The following is an 18,788-nucleotide window of genomic DNA, read 5'->3' on the forward strand; positions in this document are numbered from 1 at the left end:
TATTTACAGGCATTTCTGTCTCCTGAACTGTTTAGCTTGAAGTGTTTGTTGCTATAGGAAATAGTCCCAAATGATACTGACTGTGATGGTTCTATATTTAACTGTGGCAGAGCTTGTTTATCTTGAATAAACTGGTGCTCCTTCAGACCTCAATAATTGCTCAACATTCTCTAGCATTTCATCACAAAAATGAAGTGATTCAATTGACTGGACACGCCCTCTAAACTCTGTTAATAAGAAGAGAAATCATGGGGGCAACTTTGACAGAACAGTTATTCTAAGGGACTTCTTCATCTCACTGACAAAGGTAAGAGATTTTTCAGATAATTTCGGTTAGAAATTGTCACTAAAAAAAAGGCATTTAGCACAGTCTGTTAAAATTCCTTTTGTTATTGTCCTCTTCATTATGATATCACAATTTTAAAGGTTTACACATCCAAATCAGTGCTGAGAGTGACTTTAATTCTCTCCCCACCAGGATTTGATCACAGTCAAAAGGGAAAATGGTGGTGTATGAAGTGACTGTATTCACTGGCAATAGTGTTAATTCCACCACTTTTAACAATGTCTTCATTAAGCTGGTGGGCACAGATGGGGAGAGTAATCGAAAGTGGCTCATGAGCTTGAAAGGGGCTTCATCCTTCGTCAGAGGAGCAGTAAGTCTGGGATATCCATCTCCATGTTCAAATGTTTCTCAGGTTCCCTATATGACATTATACACACATGAAATCCTGTTTGGGGAAAATAAAGGGATCACTAACTGTGACTCACAGCAACAACATATAGTGGTATGCAAAAGTTTGGGCACCCCTGATAATTTTCATGAATTTCCTTTATAAATCAGTGGTTTTTCAGATCAGAAGTTTCAGTTAAATATGGCATATAGCAGATGAACACAGCGATATTTGAGAAGTGAAATGAAGTTTATAGGATTTACAGAAAGTGTGCAATGATTATTTAAAGATTAAAGCCACAAGCGATGATGATCAGGCCCTCGCACCCAGCGCGCATCGACCCGTGGCGTGCTCAAAGCCATGCCGCCCTCAGAGGTTTTTTTGATCGTGATGGCTCTCCATATATACACAGTGCAATATTTGGAAGGTGGTCACAGCTGCAGCATGCAAAATGGGGCATGGGTCTGATTGACTTTTTTGATCGTGATAGAGTATAAAATGTCTGTAACCAATTTCATACATTTCTGTGAAACTAAATCTTTTGCTCTCCATATAAACCCAATGCAGTATGTATTTGGGTGTGGTTACGGCTGTGGTGTTCAAAATAGAGCATAGGGCTCATTGACTTTTTTGATCAGGATGATGTCAGGAATTTTTAAACAAATTTTCATGCATTTCAGAGAAACTAAATTCAGAGAAACTAATTCTGTGGAACGTCATACAAATTTTCATTTGCATCTGCAGGGGGCGCTATTGCACCTATAGCCTTGAATCCATAGTTATGGGTTCAGCCTGGGTCTGTGATTACATTTTTAGGCTGATCGGGCAAAGCATGTGCGAACGAGTGCACAAACAATTTTGTGGCAAGAGAGAAAAATGAAGGCAAAATTCATCACCCTGGTGTGACAAGGCTGTTGAATATTCTACAAAACCTTGAATAACTTTTGATGGACCACTTGTGTAGATGATCTGGAGCCATTTTGGTCTCACTGGGTGAAATGCCCTAGGAGGAGATTTTTTAAATGGCAGGCCTGAAAATGGCAAAAATTGACACCTTCAATTGAAAATGTATGTGTCACGATGAGGGGCTGTGTGCGGAGGGAGAGGACCCAAGTGCAGGACTGACGCAGACGTAAACTAAAAACGACTTTATTTCAAAAATACAAAACTCTAAATCTCCACCAGGGCAGGAACAAACTAGAAGCCTGGGAGAAAGCAAAATCCAAAACACACAGCTAGGAAGGGAACACTGGGGGGGAAAACAATGACGATGACGTGACAACTAACAAAGGCAGACTAAGGGTTTAAATACACACAAGGGGATTAGTGCAAGTGGAAACAGGGGATGACAGGTGAACCAAATGAACCTAATAACAAAGGGGAAGCAAAACTAGATACAAAACACAGGGAACACGAGACTGTCAAAATAAGACAGGAACTGACTAAACATAACAGACGCAGACCTAACACTGAAAACTTGACAAGGAGAACATGCACAAAAACAACAAGGGAAACTAAACATACTCAAACAATATAACTATAAGAAACACTAAGGAACATAACCTAAAAAGTATGACAAAGAAGGCTACGCAAAAGAAACTCAAAATGCTGGGCCACCGGCCCAGGACCATGACAGTATGACTTCCTGTAGGGTTTCGGGTATGGGTCCAAGAGACTTTTTGGTACGTCTTAGGATGTTACATGAGCCTGCACAATTTCAGATATGTAGATAAAATGTAGCTCTGGGGCTGTGCAAAAAACATGGTATTTCACAATATTTCCAGGTCCCACTAGGTGGCGGTCTAATGTTTATGGACTTAATGCATATCATTGTATTCAGGGCGGAAGGCTTATCTAACCACTGAAGTTTGATGCAGATTGGGCAATGTGGCTTTTAGTTACTGCCATTTTTGCCTTCATGGCAAAACATCTAACTTTGCCATCCATCCAGGGTTACGCCCTTTGGCGAAAACGCACAGTTTTGATACAATTTAAGGACAACTCCTTAAGGCTTTCCAGGGGAAATTTGAGATGGTTCCAGGGGCGGGCTGGGTTTGAAATTCAGCCCGGGAGCTTGGTTTGGAGAGGCCTTTTATCTGATCATACAACGGAGTAGCAAAAGGGGGTAAAAGATCGTCAACCCCCCCCCTTAGCTGGTGTCTCGCCCTTCACCTCTCCTAATGGTGTGCTGGCTGGGCTGCAGTGTTAATTTTGACAACAAATTTTGATTTAGTTTTAGTCATAGTCTTTTGACAAAAATCTAATTTAGTTTTAGTCATAATTTAGTCATTTGAATAGTTTTCGTCAAGTTTTAGTCGACAAAATTATCTTAAGAATACAGTGGACTAAATCTACAGTTGATTTAGTCGACTAAAATATAAAGAGTGTAAAATGTAAATGCTTTTTCTTCAGTTCCCCTGAATTAGTCATTATACACACTTACACAAAATTAAACATTTATTAAAGTTATGGAATATTATTAATATTAACATAAGTGTTTCACCTGCTTCCCACACACCTGATCATTAACACCACCTTACTGAGATAATACGAGCATTTTACAGCAGGACACGCTCTGAAAGGTACAGGACAGTGTTCAGGACTAAGATGAGAAAAGGCTAATCCACCACGGTGTGGAGATTTTCTCTAAACACAAACGCTAAACTGGGAAAAACACTTTATCCTGCATGACATTAAAATGCTTACCTTTGCATGGAGATCTGGGTGACTGGTTTGCAGATGTCGTTTAAGATTTGTCGTGTTTTTACCCGAGATAGTCGCCCCACATGGTTTACACATGGTTTTGTTTGTCACAACATCAAAGGACAAATGTGTCCATACATCGGCTCTTCTCTTTCTCCCTGCTGACATTGTTTACATCACTTAGTTCTATCGGAAGTAAAGACAAATCACAGGCTAGTTTGTCCTTCCCGGTGTTGTGCCAAAAAGTGATCGTCTGCCATAAAGTGATTTCTGATGTTTCTATGTGCTTTTATGTATAATGTCTTTGCTTATATTGGTGAATAGGGTGCAGTCAGTATGATTTATGAAGGGCTTATATATAAAATTAAGAAATTACCTGTTTTTCAAGTACGTTTATGACTCATTATTATACATTATAATAAATCCAGTCCTCTTTGGTCACTTAAAACATCTTTATAGAGTTGGGTTTTCTGCTGCCCTCTTGGCCAGATTTCACTTTAATAAGACATTTTTAAGATAAATTACAGTTTTTACCCTGATAAATAAAGACTATATAAAAGTCACTGCCAAAAACTGATTGCAGCTTCTACCGTGTAACAGAAATGCTGTTTCTCTCTCAAAATGACTTGATATCATTCACGAGAGATATGTTTGACATATTTCCCACAGATTATAGATCAGCAAGTAATTTACAACTGTTTAAATACAGGCAATCATTTTCTGGCAATCACTTTTTGGCAGACGATCACTTTTTGGCACAACACCGGGTTTAAAGCAAATTTGCGCAACTGTGCGTTTTATTGGATGTTTTCCTAACTTGTCCCGTACTGTCACAAAATTAAATCAGTTCTGATTGGATTTCGTCCCTGCTAAGCATTTTCATCTCATTTTCATTCATTGACGAAAGTGTCAGTTAATTTCTTTGTCGTTTTTATTCTTTTAGGTAGTTTTTATTTAGTTATCTCTTTTTCGTCATGAAAAAAGGGCCGTTGACGAAAACTATGATGAAAATATTTCATCAACAAAATTAACTCTGCTGGGCTGTTGTGTTTGTAGCCCCTCCTGATGAAAAAAGAGCTCTTAGAGCCGAAACGTTCGCGACCGACCATCACTGCCTGCACCTGTGGCCGCGCGAGTGCTGCTGTGCTTAATTGGGTTAAAAAATAAAAAATTCTGATCACCGGCCGATCCGGCCTGGAAACGACCGGCCGTTCGGGAAACCTCCCGAACCTCCCTATGGCCACCCCGCCCCTGGATGGTTCTCTTCAACCACTTTGGAGCTGTACCTTAAAGTGTAAAACATGACATTTCCTGTACCCACTAGGTGGCGCTGTGACTGTCAGTAAATATTATATGTATGGGTTCAGGGGCGGACCATCATCCTACTGAAGAAGAGAGGCAATCAAAATTTCCTAGGGAATGATCAAAATTTACTGTGGTGTCACAGCCACGCCCTTTGGTGAAAACTCACCATTTTTTAAATTTAGATTCCCCCTGGTGTGTAGATAAGACAAAACAAATATGAAGTTGATAACATCCAAAACCTATGAGTTATTAGAGGACGTATGAGGGCAGGAAATCGCTAAAATCACCCATTTAATTCACAATGGAGGACTTCTTGTTGGGTTTAGGGCATTGGGCCCTGTGGTCTTTTTTGTTCGTCTGGACATGTTACATATGTGTACCAAATTTCATACATGTATGTGAAACACAGTGGGAATTGAACTAAAGGTGGTGCTGTAGAGCCATTTTGAAAGCACCATGCCTGAAACCATTAAAATACTTACATTTTCACCAGACCTGACACGTGTGCAAAATTTCGTGAGTTTTGGGGCATGTTTAGGCCCTCAAAAAAGCGATTCATTTGCCTAAATAATCCAAAGCAGATACAATAGGTCCTTCACACAGGTTGTGCTCGGGCCCTAAAAATTAGGCAGGTGCATAAGTTTGGGTACCCTTCTCATTTTATTGATCTGAATAGCTCTAATTATTGGAACACAATTTGTTTTGTAAGTTCATTGACCCTTGACTTACATACACAGGTGAATCCAATTATGAGAAAGGGTTAAGGTGGCCAGTTGCAAGCGTTTCTCGTCTTTGCATCTTCTCTTAAGTGTGGCAACATGGGAGCCTCAAAACAACTCTCAAATGACCTGAAAACAAAGATTGTTCAACATCATGGTTTAGGGCAGGGATACTCAAATCCAGGCCTCAAGGTTTTAGATGTGTCCTTGATCCAACACACCTGAATCAAATGGCTGAATTTCTTCCTCAGTATGCAGTCAAGTTCTCCAGAGTCCTGCTAATGACTTCTGTAATTGACTTAGGTATGTTGAAGCAGAGACTAGTGTTGTAGTACTCGAGATCGGTCTTGGTCTCGAGACAGCTTTTTGATGGTCTTGGTCTTGTCATGGACTCGGACATTGCGGACTCGGGATTTTATTTCAAGACCAGTCAAGACCACAGCTCTGGAAATATCACTAAATTGCCAGAATACTGTCCAATTTATTTGTTAACATCTTTTGCGCTCTTCTGCCTCTCAAAGGAGCGCACCTCGCAGACTCCGCCCCGGGTAGGTCCCTGCTATTATCGCTGTTTACGCCTGTATCATTTCACCGCAGTTTGCAATCTACCACAGAGCACGGACAGTTTCATTCACAATGTGCACGTTTGGTCTCACTATGTGCTGCATAAATCAAAATAACAACCGGCATGAACACGAAGAGAAGTAAGTGGGAAAATGAAGATCAAAGAAAATTTTCAGGCTTCCGATTCAACAAAAAAATCCCAGCATGAAAGGTAAATACCAACCTTCGTGTATTTTGATACTAAAAATTTAATGCAAGTTTTAGGGCTGCAACGATTCTTGGAGTAACTCAATTCGATTATTAAAAATCCTCGACACAAATTTCTTGCTTTGATGTTTCATTTCAACTCTGCAGCTCAGGTGTCTCCGTGTAAGCGGAGCATTTCCTCTACATTAGTTATCCATCGCTGTAACGGATTTCTGTCATTTGGAAAAAACAAAACAAAAACGACCCTTTAACACGAGTGGATCGCTGAGATGTTTTTCCACGCCCCCACTTCACTGTGCTGTGAGTGCGCATGTTTGAATGTGCGCGTGTGTGTTGTGCAGAGGATGTCAGCTGTTATTTTTTTCTTTACGTCAGCTGTAGCCACCAGAACAGACCTATAACCACAGTGTACTGGGGAAAGGGGGGCTGCCATTAGCACTAGCAATCGTTCAGAGAAACATCTGCAGTACGGAAGTTAAAATATGCTGATGAATTGTTAAAATGAAAAATTATTTCTTATCCAATTACTTGATTAATTGACGGAGTAATCAATTGAATACTTGATTACTAAAATAACTGATAGTTGCAGCTCTGCTTGTATTCAGAAAGCCATAGTCAAACATTAGTTTTCAGCACCAGTAGAGCTATGAGAGGCCTTCAAGAATAAAATAACTACAGTTCCCAGCAAGATGACGTCACTTCCTATTGTTGTATTAAAAAACGTGATAGTTTATGCTCACAACATGGTGGCTGATATTCAAATGTAGGAAATGCTTTTAGCAGCTGATTGTTTAAAAAATCTGGATTATGTTTTTGTTGTGTATTTTTTTTATGTTATTTCTGCAAACACATTAGTGGAAGGAAACGGCACTCTGGGACACATTAAATGCTTGATATATATAAATGTAACCTTTCTGGATTATATGCAAAAATTATCATTCTATTGATCTAAAAAGGCCTGATTTAGAGTTCTGCATTGATCCTTTGTGTATAACTGAAAATCCTCTCTGAACCAAACCTGACACCTCGAGAAATGTAACTACACGTCCAAAAAAACTGATCACTGCTTTCCAGTTACATCTTAGGCCCCATTACTCAATTAACAAGTGGGAGCGGCATTTAGCGGTTAGCATTAGCTTACTAATTAGCATTAGGGCTGGGGTGAGAAATATTTCTTGCTAGAACCCTGAAGTTACCATGGCCACCCCCAATGGTAACGGCAGAGATGTAAGTAAGTTGTTTCTCCGCCATTAGTACATTGAGCTAGTGGTGGGCAGATCGATCCTAATATCGATAATATGGATGCCAGTGTTAGTATTGATCAATATCAGTGTAATGAGATACTTTGGCTTCAGTTTCTCTCCTGTATGCAGCTGCGAGCTGACTGTCTAAGTGTCACTACTGTCACAGCACAGAGCAGACACACTTTGCTCCTCCCCTCCCCACAATGTTTTGTTATACGGTCATTTGACCCATAACATATTTTATTTGGAAAAAAAAAAAAGATTTTGCTATGAAACATTTAAAGCAAATTTAAATTTGTAGAAAATTAGTGAATGAAGGGAAATTTTTTATTTAATTTTTTTATTATACTTTCTGAACGATCTACCTGGAAAAAAAGTTTGCATTTGTTTTTGAGTGATGATTTTGTACACTTCATTTATGAAAAACAACATTCAAGACATCAATGTATGGGGAAAATTGTTTTGTTAATGTTCTATTGTTTCAGAACGATAACTTTTATTTTGATAAAGTATTTTCTACTTACATATAAACTTTCCCAATTCTATCCTGGGTTTTAACTAATTAATGATCCAAAGGAAAAAAATCTCAAACCAGTTAAACTTCATGGAAATTCTTCATAATTATTAAAAAGTATTGGTATCAGTATCGGTGATAATGGCCCTGTGTTTACTTGGCATAGGATCGATACCAAATCTTGAAGTATCGCACACAACTACATTGAGCAGCATACACAAGGAGTGATTGACAGTGCTAAGACCCTCCTCCTGGCTCTGATTGGTTGTTTTTGACTGGGAGCGGTTCAGGGAGGTGGAGGAGCTCCATTTTTTTTGAAGATTTTCGGTCTCATACTGTCGTGACATGGTGACAGTTTTAACAAATATGTAAAAAACAGATTTTTTATAAAAGTTACATACTGCAGCTTTAATCTGTTTAATCTCGGTCTCGACTGGTCTTGGACCCTAAAAGTCTTGGTCTTGTCTCTGTGTCGATACACTCTGGTCTTGGTCTTGTCTCGGTCTCGGGTTAGGTGGTCTTGACTACAACACTAGCAGAGACACATCTAAAACTTGCAGGACACCGGACCTCGAGGCCTGGATTTGAGGATCCCTGGTTTAGGGGAAGGATACAAAAAGCTATCTCAGAGATTTCAGCTGTCAGTTTCCACTGTGAGGAACATAGTGAGAAAATGGAAGACCACAGACAGTTCTAGTTAAGGCCCAAAGTGGCAGGCCAAGAAAAATCTCAGATAGGCAGAAGTGAAGGATGGTGAGAACAGTCCTAGTCAACCTACAGAGCAGCTCCAAAGACCTACAACATCATCTTGCTGCAGATGGTGTCACTGTGCATCGTTAAACTATTCAGCGCACTTTGCACAAGGAGAGACTGTATGGGAGAGTAATACAGAAGAAGCCTTTTATGCACACACGCCACAAACAGAGTCGCTTGAGGTATGCTGAAGCACATTTTAACAAGCCAGCTTCATTTGGGAATAAGGTGCTGTGGACTGATGAAACTAAAACTGAGTTATTTGGACATAACAAGGAGCGGTATGCATGGCAGAAAACGAACACTGCATTCCAAGAATAAACACTTGCTACCCACAGTAAAATTTGGTGGAATCTTGTTAAAGTTGAGGGTTTCATGGATTCCAGTCAATATCAGCAGATTCTTGAGAACAATGTTCAAGAATCAGTGACAGAGTTCAAGTTGTGCCGGGGTGGATACTTCAGCAAGACAACGACTCTAAACGCTTCTCAAAATCTACTAAGGCATTCATGCAGACGAACAAGTACAATGTTCTGGAACGGCCTTCTCAGTCCCCAGACCTGAATATTATGGAAAATCTGTGGTGTGATTTAAAGCGGGCTGTCCATGCTCGGAAACCATCAAACCTGACTGAACTGGAGACGTTTTGGACAGAATAATGGTCCAAAATACCTTCAACCAGAATCCAGAATCTGATTGGAAGCTATAGGAAGCATTTAGAGGCTGTTATTTCTGCAAAAGGAAGATCTACTAAATATTGATGTCATTTTTCTGTTGGGGTGCCCAAACTTACGCACCTGCCTAATTTTGTTTAAATAATTATTGCACACTTTCTGTGAATCCTATAAACTTCATTTCACTTCTCAAATATCACTGTGTTCGTCTGCTATATGATAATTTAACTGAAATTTCTGATTCGAACAACCAATGATTTATAAAGGAAAATCATGAAAATTATCAGGGGTGCCCAAACTTTTGCATACCACTGTATTTACCACTATATTCAAGTTGAAATCTATCACCATAAAAATTGCCAAATCAAAGAGTTCACTTTATGAACCATAGTAAATTCTAGGATCAACTGTATGCTGGTGTCTTAAGTCTCAGTATGAACTATTATATCATTTCTTTAGGTATCAAGTTTTACTGTGTCCTGCTCCACTTCCCTTGGAAAACTTGTGCTAATAGAACTAGACAAACAGCCTCTCCCACTGTTCCCGAATGATGCTTGGTTCTGTGACAAGGTGGAGGTGAAATCCCCTGAGGGAGACACCTACAACTTTCCCATCTATCGCTGGATCACTGACAGCAAGGTGTACCGCTTCAAAGATGGAAAAGGTTTGGGGAAATACGCTTGTCTTAAATCATGTTCAGTGTTTACAGGCTACAATAGATGTAAAACAAAGTCTCTAATGAGGCCAAAGCAATTTCCAAATGCACCTTATTGATTAGCAATTTTAAACTTTGTTTTATTTTAGCTCTGAGAGTCTTTGAAGACAACCATCATCTTGGCAGATACAGCCGACAGCAGGAGCTTAATCAGCGAGAAGAAGACTTTCGGTGAGAGCTCAGAGCTTTTACACATTTGAGCCGCTGAAACTGCCATGCAAATGCTAAATGCTCTCAAGCTATAATTGAACATCCTGATATTAATGATATTTAAGTATATAATATATTATCTGTTGATATTAATTTAAGAAAATATGTTGCAGTGCATATTTCATAATGTAATTAACCTCATCACTCTGCTGTTTCTTTGTTTTCTCAGTTGGGATGTGTATGTAGAGGGAATGCCGCACTCAATGAAGGCAGAAAATCCACTTTCACTGCCGTGTGAGGTCCGCTTCTCCTTCACCAAAACCACAGAGTTTCTCTACACTGCTTCCATGGGGTGACATTCTAATATTCTACGTACTTCTTTCTTTACCAATCAAAAAGACATTAAGCATCATAAAGAACAAATGACAAATGTGTTCTTCTTTTTCAGACTGACTGAGCTAAAACTGAAGGGACTGGATAACTGTAAGAAGAAGTGGGATGATATTGACAGCATCCGTCGGGTGTTTTGCTGCAAAACGACTGCCATATCAGGTACTGTACTCACATTGTAATAATGGAGAACTTCTGCTTTATGCATAACATCATGTATTTAACTGCTAGCCAAAATGTACAGCCTTTTCTGTAAAGCATATACATTTTTCGTTATATAATATATTCATTCATTTATTTAAAAATCAGAGAATGTATAATATCATTTTATTAGTGCCCGAGCACAACCTGTGCGAAGGACCTATTGTATCTGCTTTGGATTATTTAGGCAAATGAATTGCTTTTTTGAGGGCCTAAACATCATCAAAAACTCATGAAATTTTGCACGTCAGGTCTGGTGAAAATTTAAGTATTTTAATGGTTTCAGGCATAGGACTTTCAAAATGGCTCTACAGCACCACCTTTAGTTCAATTCCCATTGCTGTGTTTCACGTACATGTATGAAATTTGGTACACACATGTCCAGACGAACAAAAAAGACCACAGGACCCAATGCCCTAAACCCAACAAGAAGTCCTCCATTGTGAATTAAATGGGTGATTTTAGCGATTTCCTGCCCTCATACTTCCTCTAATAACTCATAGGTTTCGGATGTTATCAACTTCATATTTGTTTTGTCTTATCTACACACCAGGGGGAATCTAAATTTAAAAAATGGTGAGTTTTCACCAAAGGGCGTGGCCGTGACACCACAGTAAATTTTGATCATTCGCCAGGAAATTTTGATTGCCTCTCATTCAAACCTACATTATCCAATCTGGATCAAACTTCTTCAGTAGGATGATGGTCCGCCCCTGAACCCATACATATGATAATATTTACTGACAGTCGCAGTGCCACCTAGTGGGTACAGGAAATGTCATGTTTTACACTTTGAGGTACAGCTCCAAGGTGGTTGAACAGAACCATCTCAAATTTCCCCTGGAAAGCCTTAAGGAGTTGGCCTTAAATTGTTTCAAAACTGTGAGTTTTTGCCAAAGGGCGTGACCCTTAAGGGATGGCAAAGCCACATTGCCCAATCTGTATCAAACTTCAGTGGTTAGATAAGCCTCCGCCCTGAACACAGTGATATGCATTAAGTCCATAAACATTAGACCGCCACCTAGTGGGACCTGGAAATATTGTGAAATACCATGTTTTTTGCACAGCCCCAGAGCTACATTTTATCTACATATCTGAAATTGTGCAGGCTCATGTAACATCCTAAGACGTACCAAAAAGTCTCTTGGACCCATACCCGAAACCCTACAGGAAGTCATACATTTTCAATTGAAGGTGTCAATTTTTGCCATTTTCAGGCCTGCTATTTAAATAATCTCCTCCTAGGGCATTTCACCCAGTGAGACCAAAATGGCTCCAGATCATCTACACAAGTGGTCCATCAAAAGTTATTCAAGGTTTTGTAGAATATTCAACAGCCTTGTCACACCAGGGTGATGAATTTTGCCTTCATTTTTCTCTCTTGCCACAAAATTGTTTGTGCACTCGTTCGCACATGCTTTGCCCGATCAGCCTAAAAATGTAATCACAGACCCAGGCTGAACCCATAACTATGGATTCAAGGCTATAGGTGCAATAGTGCCCCCTGCAGATGCAAATGAAAATTTGTATGACGTTCCACAGAATTAGTTTCTCTGAATTTAGTTTCTCTGAAATGCATGAAAATTTGTTTTAAAATTCCTGACATCATCCTGATCAAAAAAGTCAATGAGACCTATGCTCTATTTTGAACACCACAGCCGTGACCACACCCCAAATACATACTGCATTGGGTTTATATGGAGAGCAAAAGATTTAGTTTCACAGACATGTATGAAATTGGTTACAGACATTTTATACACTATCACGATCAAAAAAGTCAATCAGACCCATGCCCCATTTTGCATGCTGCAGCTGTGACCACCTTCCAAATATTGCACTGTGTATATATGGAGAGCCATCACGATCAAAAAACCTCTGAGGGCGGCATGGCTTTGAGCACGCAACATATCAAAAAGTCTTTTGGACCCATACACAAAACCCTACAGGAAGTCAGCCATTTTCAATTGAAGGTGTCAATTTTTGCCATTTTCAGGCCTGCTATTTAAATAATATCCTCCTAGGCATTTCACATAGTGAGAACAAAATGGCTCCAGATAATCACAGACCCAGGCTGAACCCATAACTACGGATTCAAGGCTATAGGTGCAATAGCGCCCCCTGCAGCAGCAAATGAATATCTGTATGATGGTCCACAGATTAATTTCTCTGAAATGCATGAAAATTTGTTTCAACATTGTTGACATCATCCTGATCAAAAAAGCCAATCAGACCCATGCTCCATTTTACACGCCGCAGCCGTGACCACACCCAAACACTACACTGGGTTTATATGGAGAAAACATTTAGTTCCCCTAAATGTATGAAATTGGTTACAGATATTCTTGAATCATCCTGATCAAAAAGTCAATTAGACCTATGCCCCATTTTGCATGTTGCAGCCATGATCACTGCCCCTAAATATTGTATTCCATTTATATGGAGAGCAAAGCCTTTAGTTTCCCAGAAATGTATGAAATTGGGTACAGACATTCTGTACATCAGCCTGACCCATGCCCCGTTTTGCACACTGCAGCCGTGGCCACCCCACCAAAGTCCACATCACATCTCTATGGAGAAACCACAACATTGTCACACATATTCTGCAATCATTCACGCAATCTTTCCGCATTTTGAATCACATTTTTTTTCTCTTATGTACTGAACGAATTCAATCATATACAGTGTATCACAAAAGTGAGTACACCCCTCACATTTCTGCAGATATTTTTTCATGGGACAACACTGACAAAATGACATTTTGAGACAATGAAAAGTAGTCTGTGTGCAGCTTATATAACAGTCTTCATGTAGCTCAACAATTCGTCTTTTAAGATCCTAAGAGAGTTCTTTGCCATGAGGTGCCATGTTGGAACTTTCAGTGACCAGTATGAGAGAGTGAGAGAGCTGTATTACAAAATTGAACACACCTGCTCCCTATGCACACCTGAGACCCAGTAACACTAATGAGTCACATGACATTTTGGAGGGGAAATGACAGGCAGTGCTCAATTTGGACATTTATGGGTGTAGTCTCTTAGGGGTGTACTCACTTTTGTTGCCGTTGGTTTAGACATTAATGGCTGTATATTGAGTTATTTTGAGGGAAGAATAAATTTACACTGTTATATAAGCTGCACACAGACTACTTTTCATTGTGTCAAAGTGTCATTTTGTCAGTGTTGTCCCATGAAAAGCTATACTTAAATATCTGCAGAAATGTGAGGGGTGTACTCACTTTTGCGATACACTGTACCACAAGACACCAAAATGTCACATCTCAAACATACATTGTCCAATCTGTCCCAAACTTCATGAGAGTGTGAATGATTCTGGACACACACATTTAGCAGCTTTGTATCACACTCATAAAACCACCTAGTGGTGACAAGAAATCAGCAGGACGCAGGAGTCATTAGGCAGCCGAACGATGCGAGGTAAGGGTAGCCTTCTGGGCTGACACCATCCACGTGAGCTTCAGAGTCTCCTGTCCACAACAACCTCCGAGCACAGCACGGCTCGAGCGCGCCACAGGTAGACACTCGCTGGGTGCGAGGGCCCAATCATTGCCTCTTGCGGCTTTAATATTTTTGATAGATTTTTAATTAATGACTTTTTATACATTTCATATCATCAAGACTTGGACTGTCTCAGATACTGAACTTCTGACACAAATTCATGAATTTTGTAGCCTACAGGTAAATGATGAATTTAAATATTGTTCTTTTTGCAGGATATGTTCAAGACCATTGGAAAGAGGATGCTTTTTTCGGCTACCAGTTTCTAAATGGTGTCAACCCCATGTTGATCCAGCGTTGTACAGCCCTGCCCAGTAACTTCCCTGTCACTGATGACATGGTGTTCCCCCACGGTCGGTGTAGCCTGGCAGATGAAATGAAGGTGACTGTCTCACAAAAGCAGAGAAACCTTTCTTGAGTCAAGTACTTGATCTTTGTAATATTTGATCAAATAATTGCACTTACACATTCACTGAGCACGGGCCATATCCAGACTGTTGCAATATTCTGAACTTTGATCAGAAAGGAAACATATTCCTGTGTGACTACAAGCGTTTGGATGGACTGAACACAAACACCATCAATGGGAAGAAGCAGTACTTGATGGCGCCTCTCGTCCTGCTCCACAAAGCTTCTGATGATAAACTAATGCCGATTGCTATTCAGGTAATTTAGACACTAAGCTTTAAGTTAAAATATTTATTAAAGTGGCTATAACTAATCATTACAGATAACCTGCCTTAGTGCTGTATCTGGACACCAGCTATGAATTTTCTCTGCAGGCAAGGAAGTCATTATTTATTTTTGCCTCAGCCTTTAGCCTTGTGAAAAAGTTCATCCTATAATCATGGCCAAGTTGTTGAAAGCACAGTCTGACAAGTACATAAATCAAGTCAGTAGTAGATGTCATATTTAGGTGCCGTTTACACGAAGCCGTTTTCACTGGAAACGGTGTCGTTTTGATGCGTTTCAGCCTTTCGTTTACACGATGGCGTTTCAGAAACGATCCGCGTTTACACGAGGATATGTGAAATGATGAAAACGATGTAGTTCTCATGCCAGGCCACAAGTTGGCGTTGGTTTTCTCTTTGCAAAGTTTGTTTATGCAAGACGCGCATGCGTGGAGTGACACAGTAGGTAGTGCGGCAAATTGTTCATTACTTACAAAACGGCCAATGTGAGAGGTTTTGTGTGGACCGATGATGAGGTTGGATCGCTGCTGCACACAACGCTGAATTACAAAACGGTAAAAACACAGGAAAAGCATAAGAAGCACTCGTGAATCCGCGAGTACTGTTTATCAGTTTGCGCGTGCGCGAAAAACTGTGGCCGTCGCAACCATAGTGCGCATGTGCGAGTCGAGCGTTTTCAAATCATCCCTGTTTCAAGTGTTTACACGAAAACGCAAGCCGGTGCGTTTCTGAAACGCTCCACTCTGGACCCCGTTTCTGAAACACATCGTTTTCACTCTGTTGTCGTGTAAACGCATGGCCGAAACGCATCAAAACGACACCGTTTCAAAATGAAAACGGTCTCGTGTAAACGGCACCTTACTGAGTATATAAAAATACCATCAATGAAAACATGCCATCTAAAAGCAAAAGCTGCTCTGAAGAACTTCATGCTCTGACCTCTCTGACCTTGAAGGGATTAGTGGAAACTGCCCATAAGGGATCCAACTGAAAAGATAAACTTGGCAAACAACAGTAATGGAAAATTCATCAGTACTGACCAGTACCTGCATGGATTGTCTGCACCAAATGACCCACTTTGCCCTTTCTTCTACAGCTGAAGCAGACTCCATCAGATGACAATCCAATCTTTCTTCCTACTGATTCTGAGTACGACTGGTTGATCGCAAAGATTTTTGTGAGAAGTGCCGATTTCAACGAGCATCAACTCAATGTTCACCTGCTGCGCACACACTTACTGGCTGAAGTTTTTGCAGTGTCACTGCTGCGCAATGTGCCCATGGTTCATCCTCTGTACAAGGTAGTTGAAGTTTGCTGAAACATATTATATATATATATATATATATATATATATATATATATATATATATATATATATATATATATATATATATATATATATATATATATAACCAGTCAAAAGTTTAGACACATTTACAAGTGTGTCCAAACTTTTGACTGGTACTACCAAAGCATATAAATACAACATATGAATTTAAAGCTCAAGACAAATACTATGTAATACAGTGTACACAAAATATATAATAAATTGTTGTGTTGCTTTCCCTCAGCTTCTCAAACCTTACACACGCTACACTCTGCAGATCAACTACTTAGCTCGAAATCTTCTCATTTCTGAGACTGGAGCTTTCACTCAGGTATGAAAAAATCAGCCCTACACCTACCTAACAAATGTTTTCTTTTTCTGTGTCATGTACATTTGTCTTTAACTGTGAGCTACCTGTTCTCTAGTTTGCAGCATCTGGTGGAGAGGGCATGATTACAGCCCTGAAGAGGTCAGTGTCCTCAATAACCTACAGCTCCCTCTGTATGCCAGATGATATTGCTGAACGTGGCCTAGAGGTTGTGCCAAACTTCTACTACAGGGATGATGGAGTAAAGGCATGGAATATCATCCACAGGTGCCATAGTTTCTTTTCTTTTGTTGTTTATGGCCTCTTAACTATGCTTTCAAAGCTGCTGCAATTTAAAGTTTGTAAATAATACAAAATCCATTACTTACAAAACATACCGCAGTAACAGGAAAATAAGACCGCCACTAACTCCCAACTCCATCCACTTTCCAAACAGCTCTAGAAAGTAGATGGGAGCCGCTTAATGATCAAAAGAAATGTTTTTTTTAAAACCTTTATTTAATCAGGAAGTGAAACTCTTGAGATTAAGAAGCTCTTTTTTTAATAGTGCCCCGTGCTGACATAGGCTGGGTTTATTGTTTTGAATATTATATCATTAGTTTTTATTTTAATCATTTTATTTTAAATGTTTTTAAAATTGATTTACTTTCAGTTTGTTTCAAGTTTCTTTTTTTTTTATTTGTACTGTGTGTGTGTGTGTGTGTGTGTGTGTGTGTGTGTGTGTGTGTGTGTGTGTGTGTGTGTGTGTGTGTGTGTGTGTGTGTGTAGCAAAGGAGGGCATTAAAAAAAAAAAAATAAAAATTTTGTATAATTTAAATAATCCTGGAGCATACAGTTTGTATACAAATCTATGATGAAAGCATGTTTTACACAGTGTATCCCCATTTCTCAAAGGTTTGTGGAGGGAATTTTCAGCTACTACTACAAGACTGATGGTGAGGTTCAGCAGGACTCTGAACTTCAGAAGTGGATTTTGGACATTTTTGAACATGGATTCCTTTCTCAAGCAGGCACAGGTGGGCTTTAAAAAATATTTCAGTCTTTATGATGATAATGTTGATCTGGTCACACTGTATATGATTGTACTGCAAGCAGAAATTTAACTAATGTTTGGTCACCTAAATGCATTTAAGCGATGCAGTTATTTTTTCTGCTTTTAACAGGAATTCCTCAGCGGTTTACCTGTGTGACTGAGTTGGTCAAGTTTGTCACCATGGTGATCTTCACTTGCTCAGTCCAACATGCAGCTGTGAATGCTGGACAGGTGAGTCCTTGTATAAAGCCAATTAATTTCTGACCTGTTGCCAATTAATGTAATTAGTTGCACAATTTCCCTCCAGCTGCTTCTTTTTAGTACCAATTATTTCCAGCCTTTCATTGCCCCAGCAAGAAGGACTCAACAATACTGAAAAACAAAGAAGGAATTAACCACCATGATTATTGCACTTATGAATCAGTTATCCTTTGTTTGTTCATTAAATGCAGTATGACTATGGTGGCTGGATGCCCAACACACCCATCTCCCTGCAACTTCCACCACCAACCACAAAGGGGACAACAAGTGAGGCCACAATGCTGGCGACCTTCCCTGATGTCAATGTAACAGTTCAGGGCATGGCTGTCATGTGGCTACTCAGCAAGCAGTCCAGTGACTTTGTAAGTGGCAAAGATTTCATTAAACATGAAACAAAGATGTTTATATTCAAATTTTGTTAAAACAACACCAGCCGGTTTCCCAGTCATGGATTAAGCATGGTCCTAGACTAAAAGGAAAAAGTCAATGAAGACCACAATAGGAAAAAGTATTTAGTCCAGGATTAGACATAATCCCTGTACGGGAAACTGGGCCTACAACTTTACACAATAATGCTGAGAGCCTAATATGCTAAAATTTTGAATGTTGTTGATGAAAAAGTATCATTGTTCTCATCAGGTCCCTCTTGGCCAGTACCCAGAGGACCACTTCACTGAAGAGATTCCCCGCAAAATAATAAAGCATTTTCAGAGGAAGCTTGAAGATTTAAGTAGAGCCATCAAAGCCAGAAACAAGTGCTTAGAAGTGCCATACACATACATGGATCCAGCCGAGGTAGAAAACAGTGTGGCCATTTGA

General features: G+C 39.7%; 1 protein-coding gene across 1 annotated transcript; it reads left to right on the forward strand.

The window, feature by feature from the left end:
* Positions 1-281: 281 nt before the first annotated feature.
* Positions 282-18,788, forward strand: LOC115785811 (arachidonate 12-lipoxygenase, 12R-type-like). Its single transcript, XM_030737687.1, has 15 exons — positions 282-307; positions 479-656; positions 9,817-10,021; positions 10,162-10,243; positions 10,452-10,574; positions 10,671-10,774; positions 14,544-14,710; positions 14,851-14,994; positions 16,117-16,320; positions 16,592-16,678; positions 16,773-16,942; positions 17,570-17,691; positions 17,839-17,939; positions 18,161-18,331; positions 18,609-18,788. The coding sequence occupies exons 2-15, from the start codon at positions 504-506 to the stop codon at positions 18,786-18,788; spliced, it is 2,013 nt and encodes a 670-aa protein (XP_030593547.1). The 5' UTR covers positions 282-307; positions 479-503.

This window comes from Archocentrus centrarchus, chromosome 1, assembly GCF_007364275.1.
Source record: "Archocentrus centrarchus isolate MPI-CPG fArcCen1 chromosome 1, fArcCen1, whole genome shotgun sequence".
Taxonomy (NCBI): domain Eukaryota; kingdom Metazoa; phylum Chordata; class Actinopteri; order Cichliformes; family Cichlidae; genus Archocentrus; species Archocentrus centrarchus.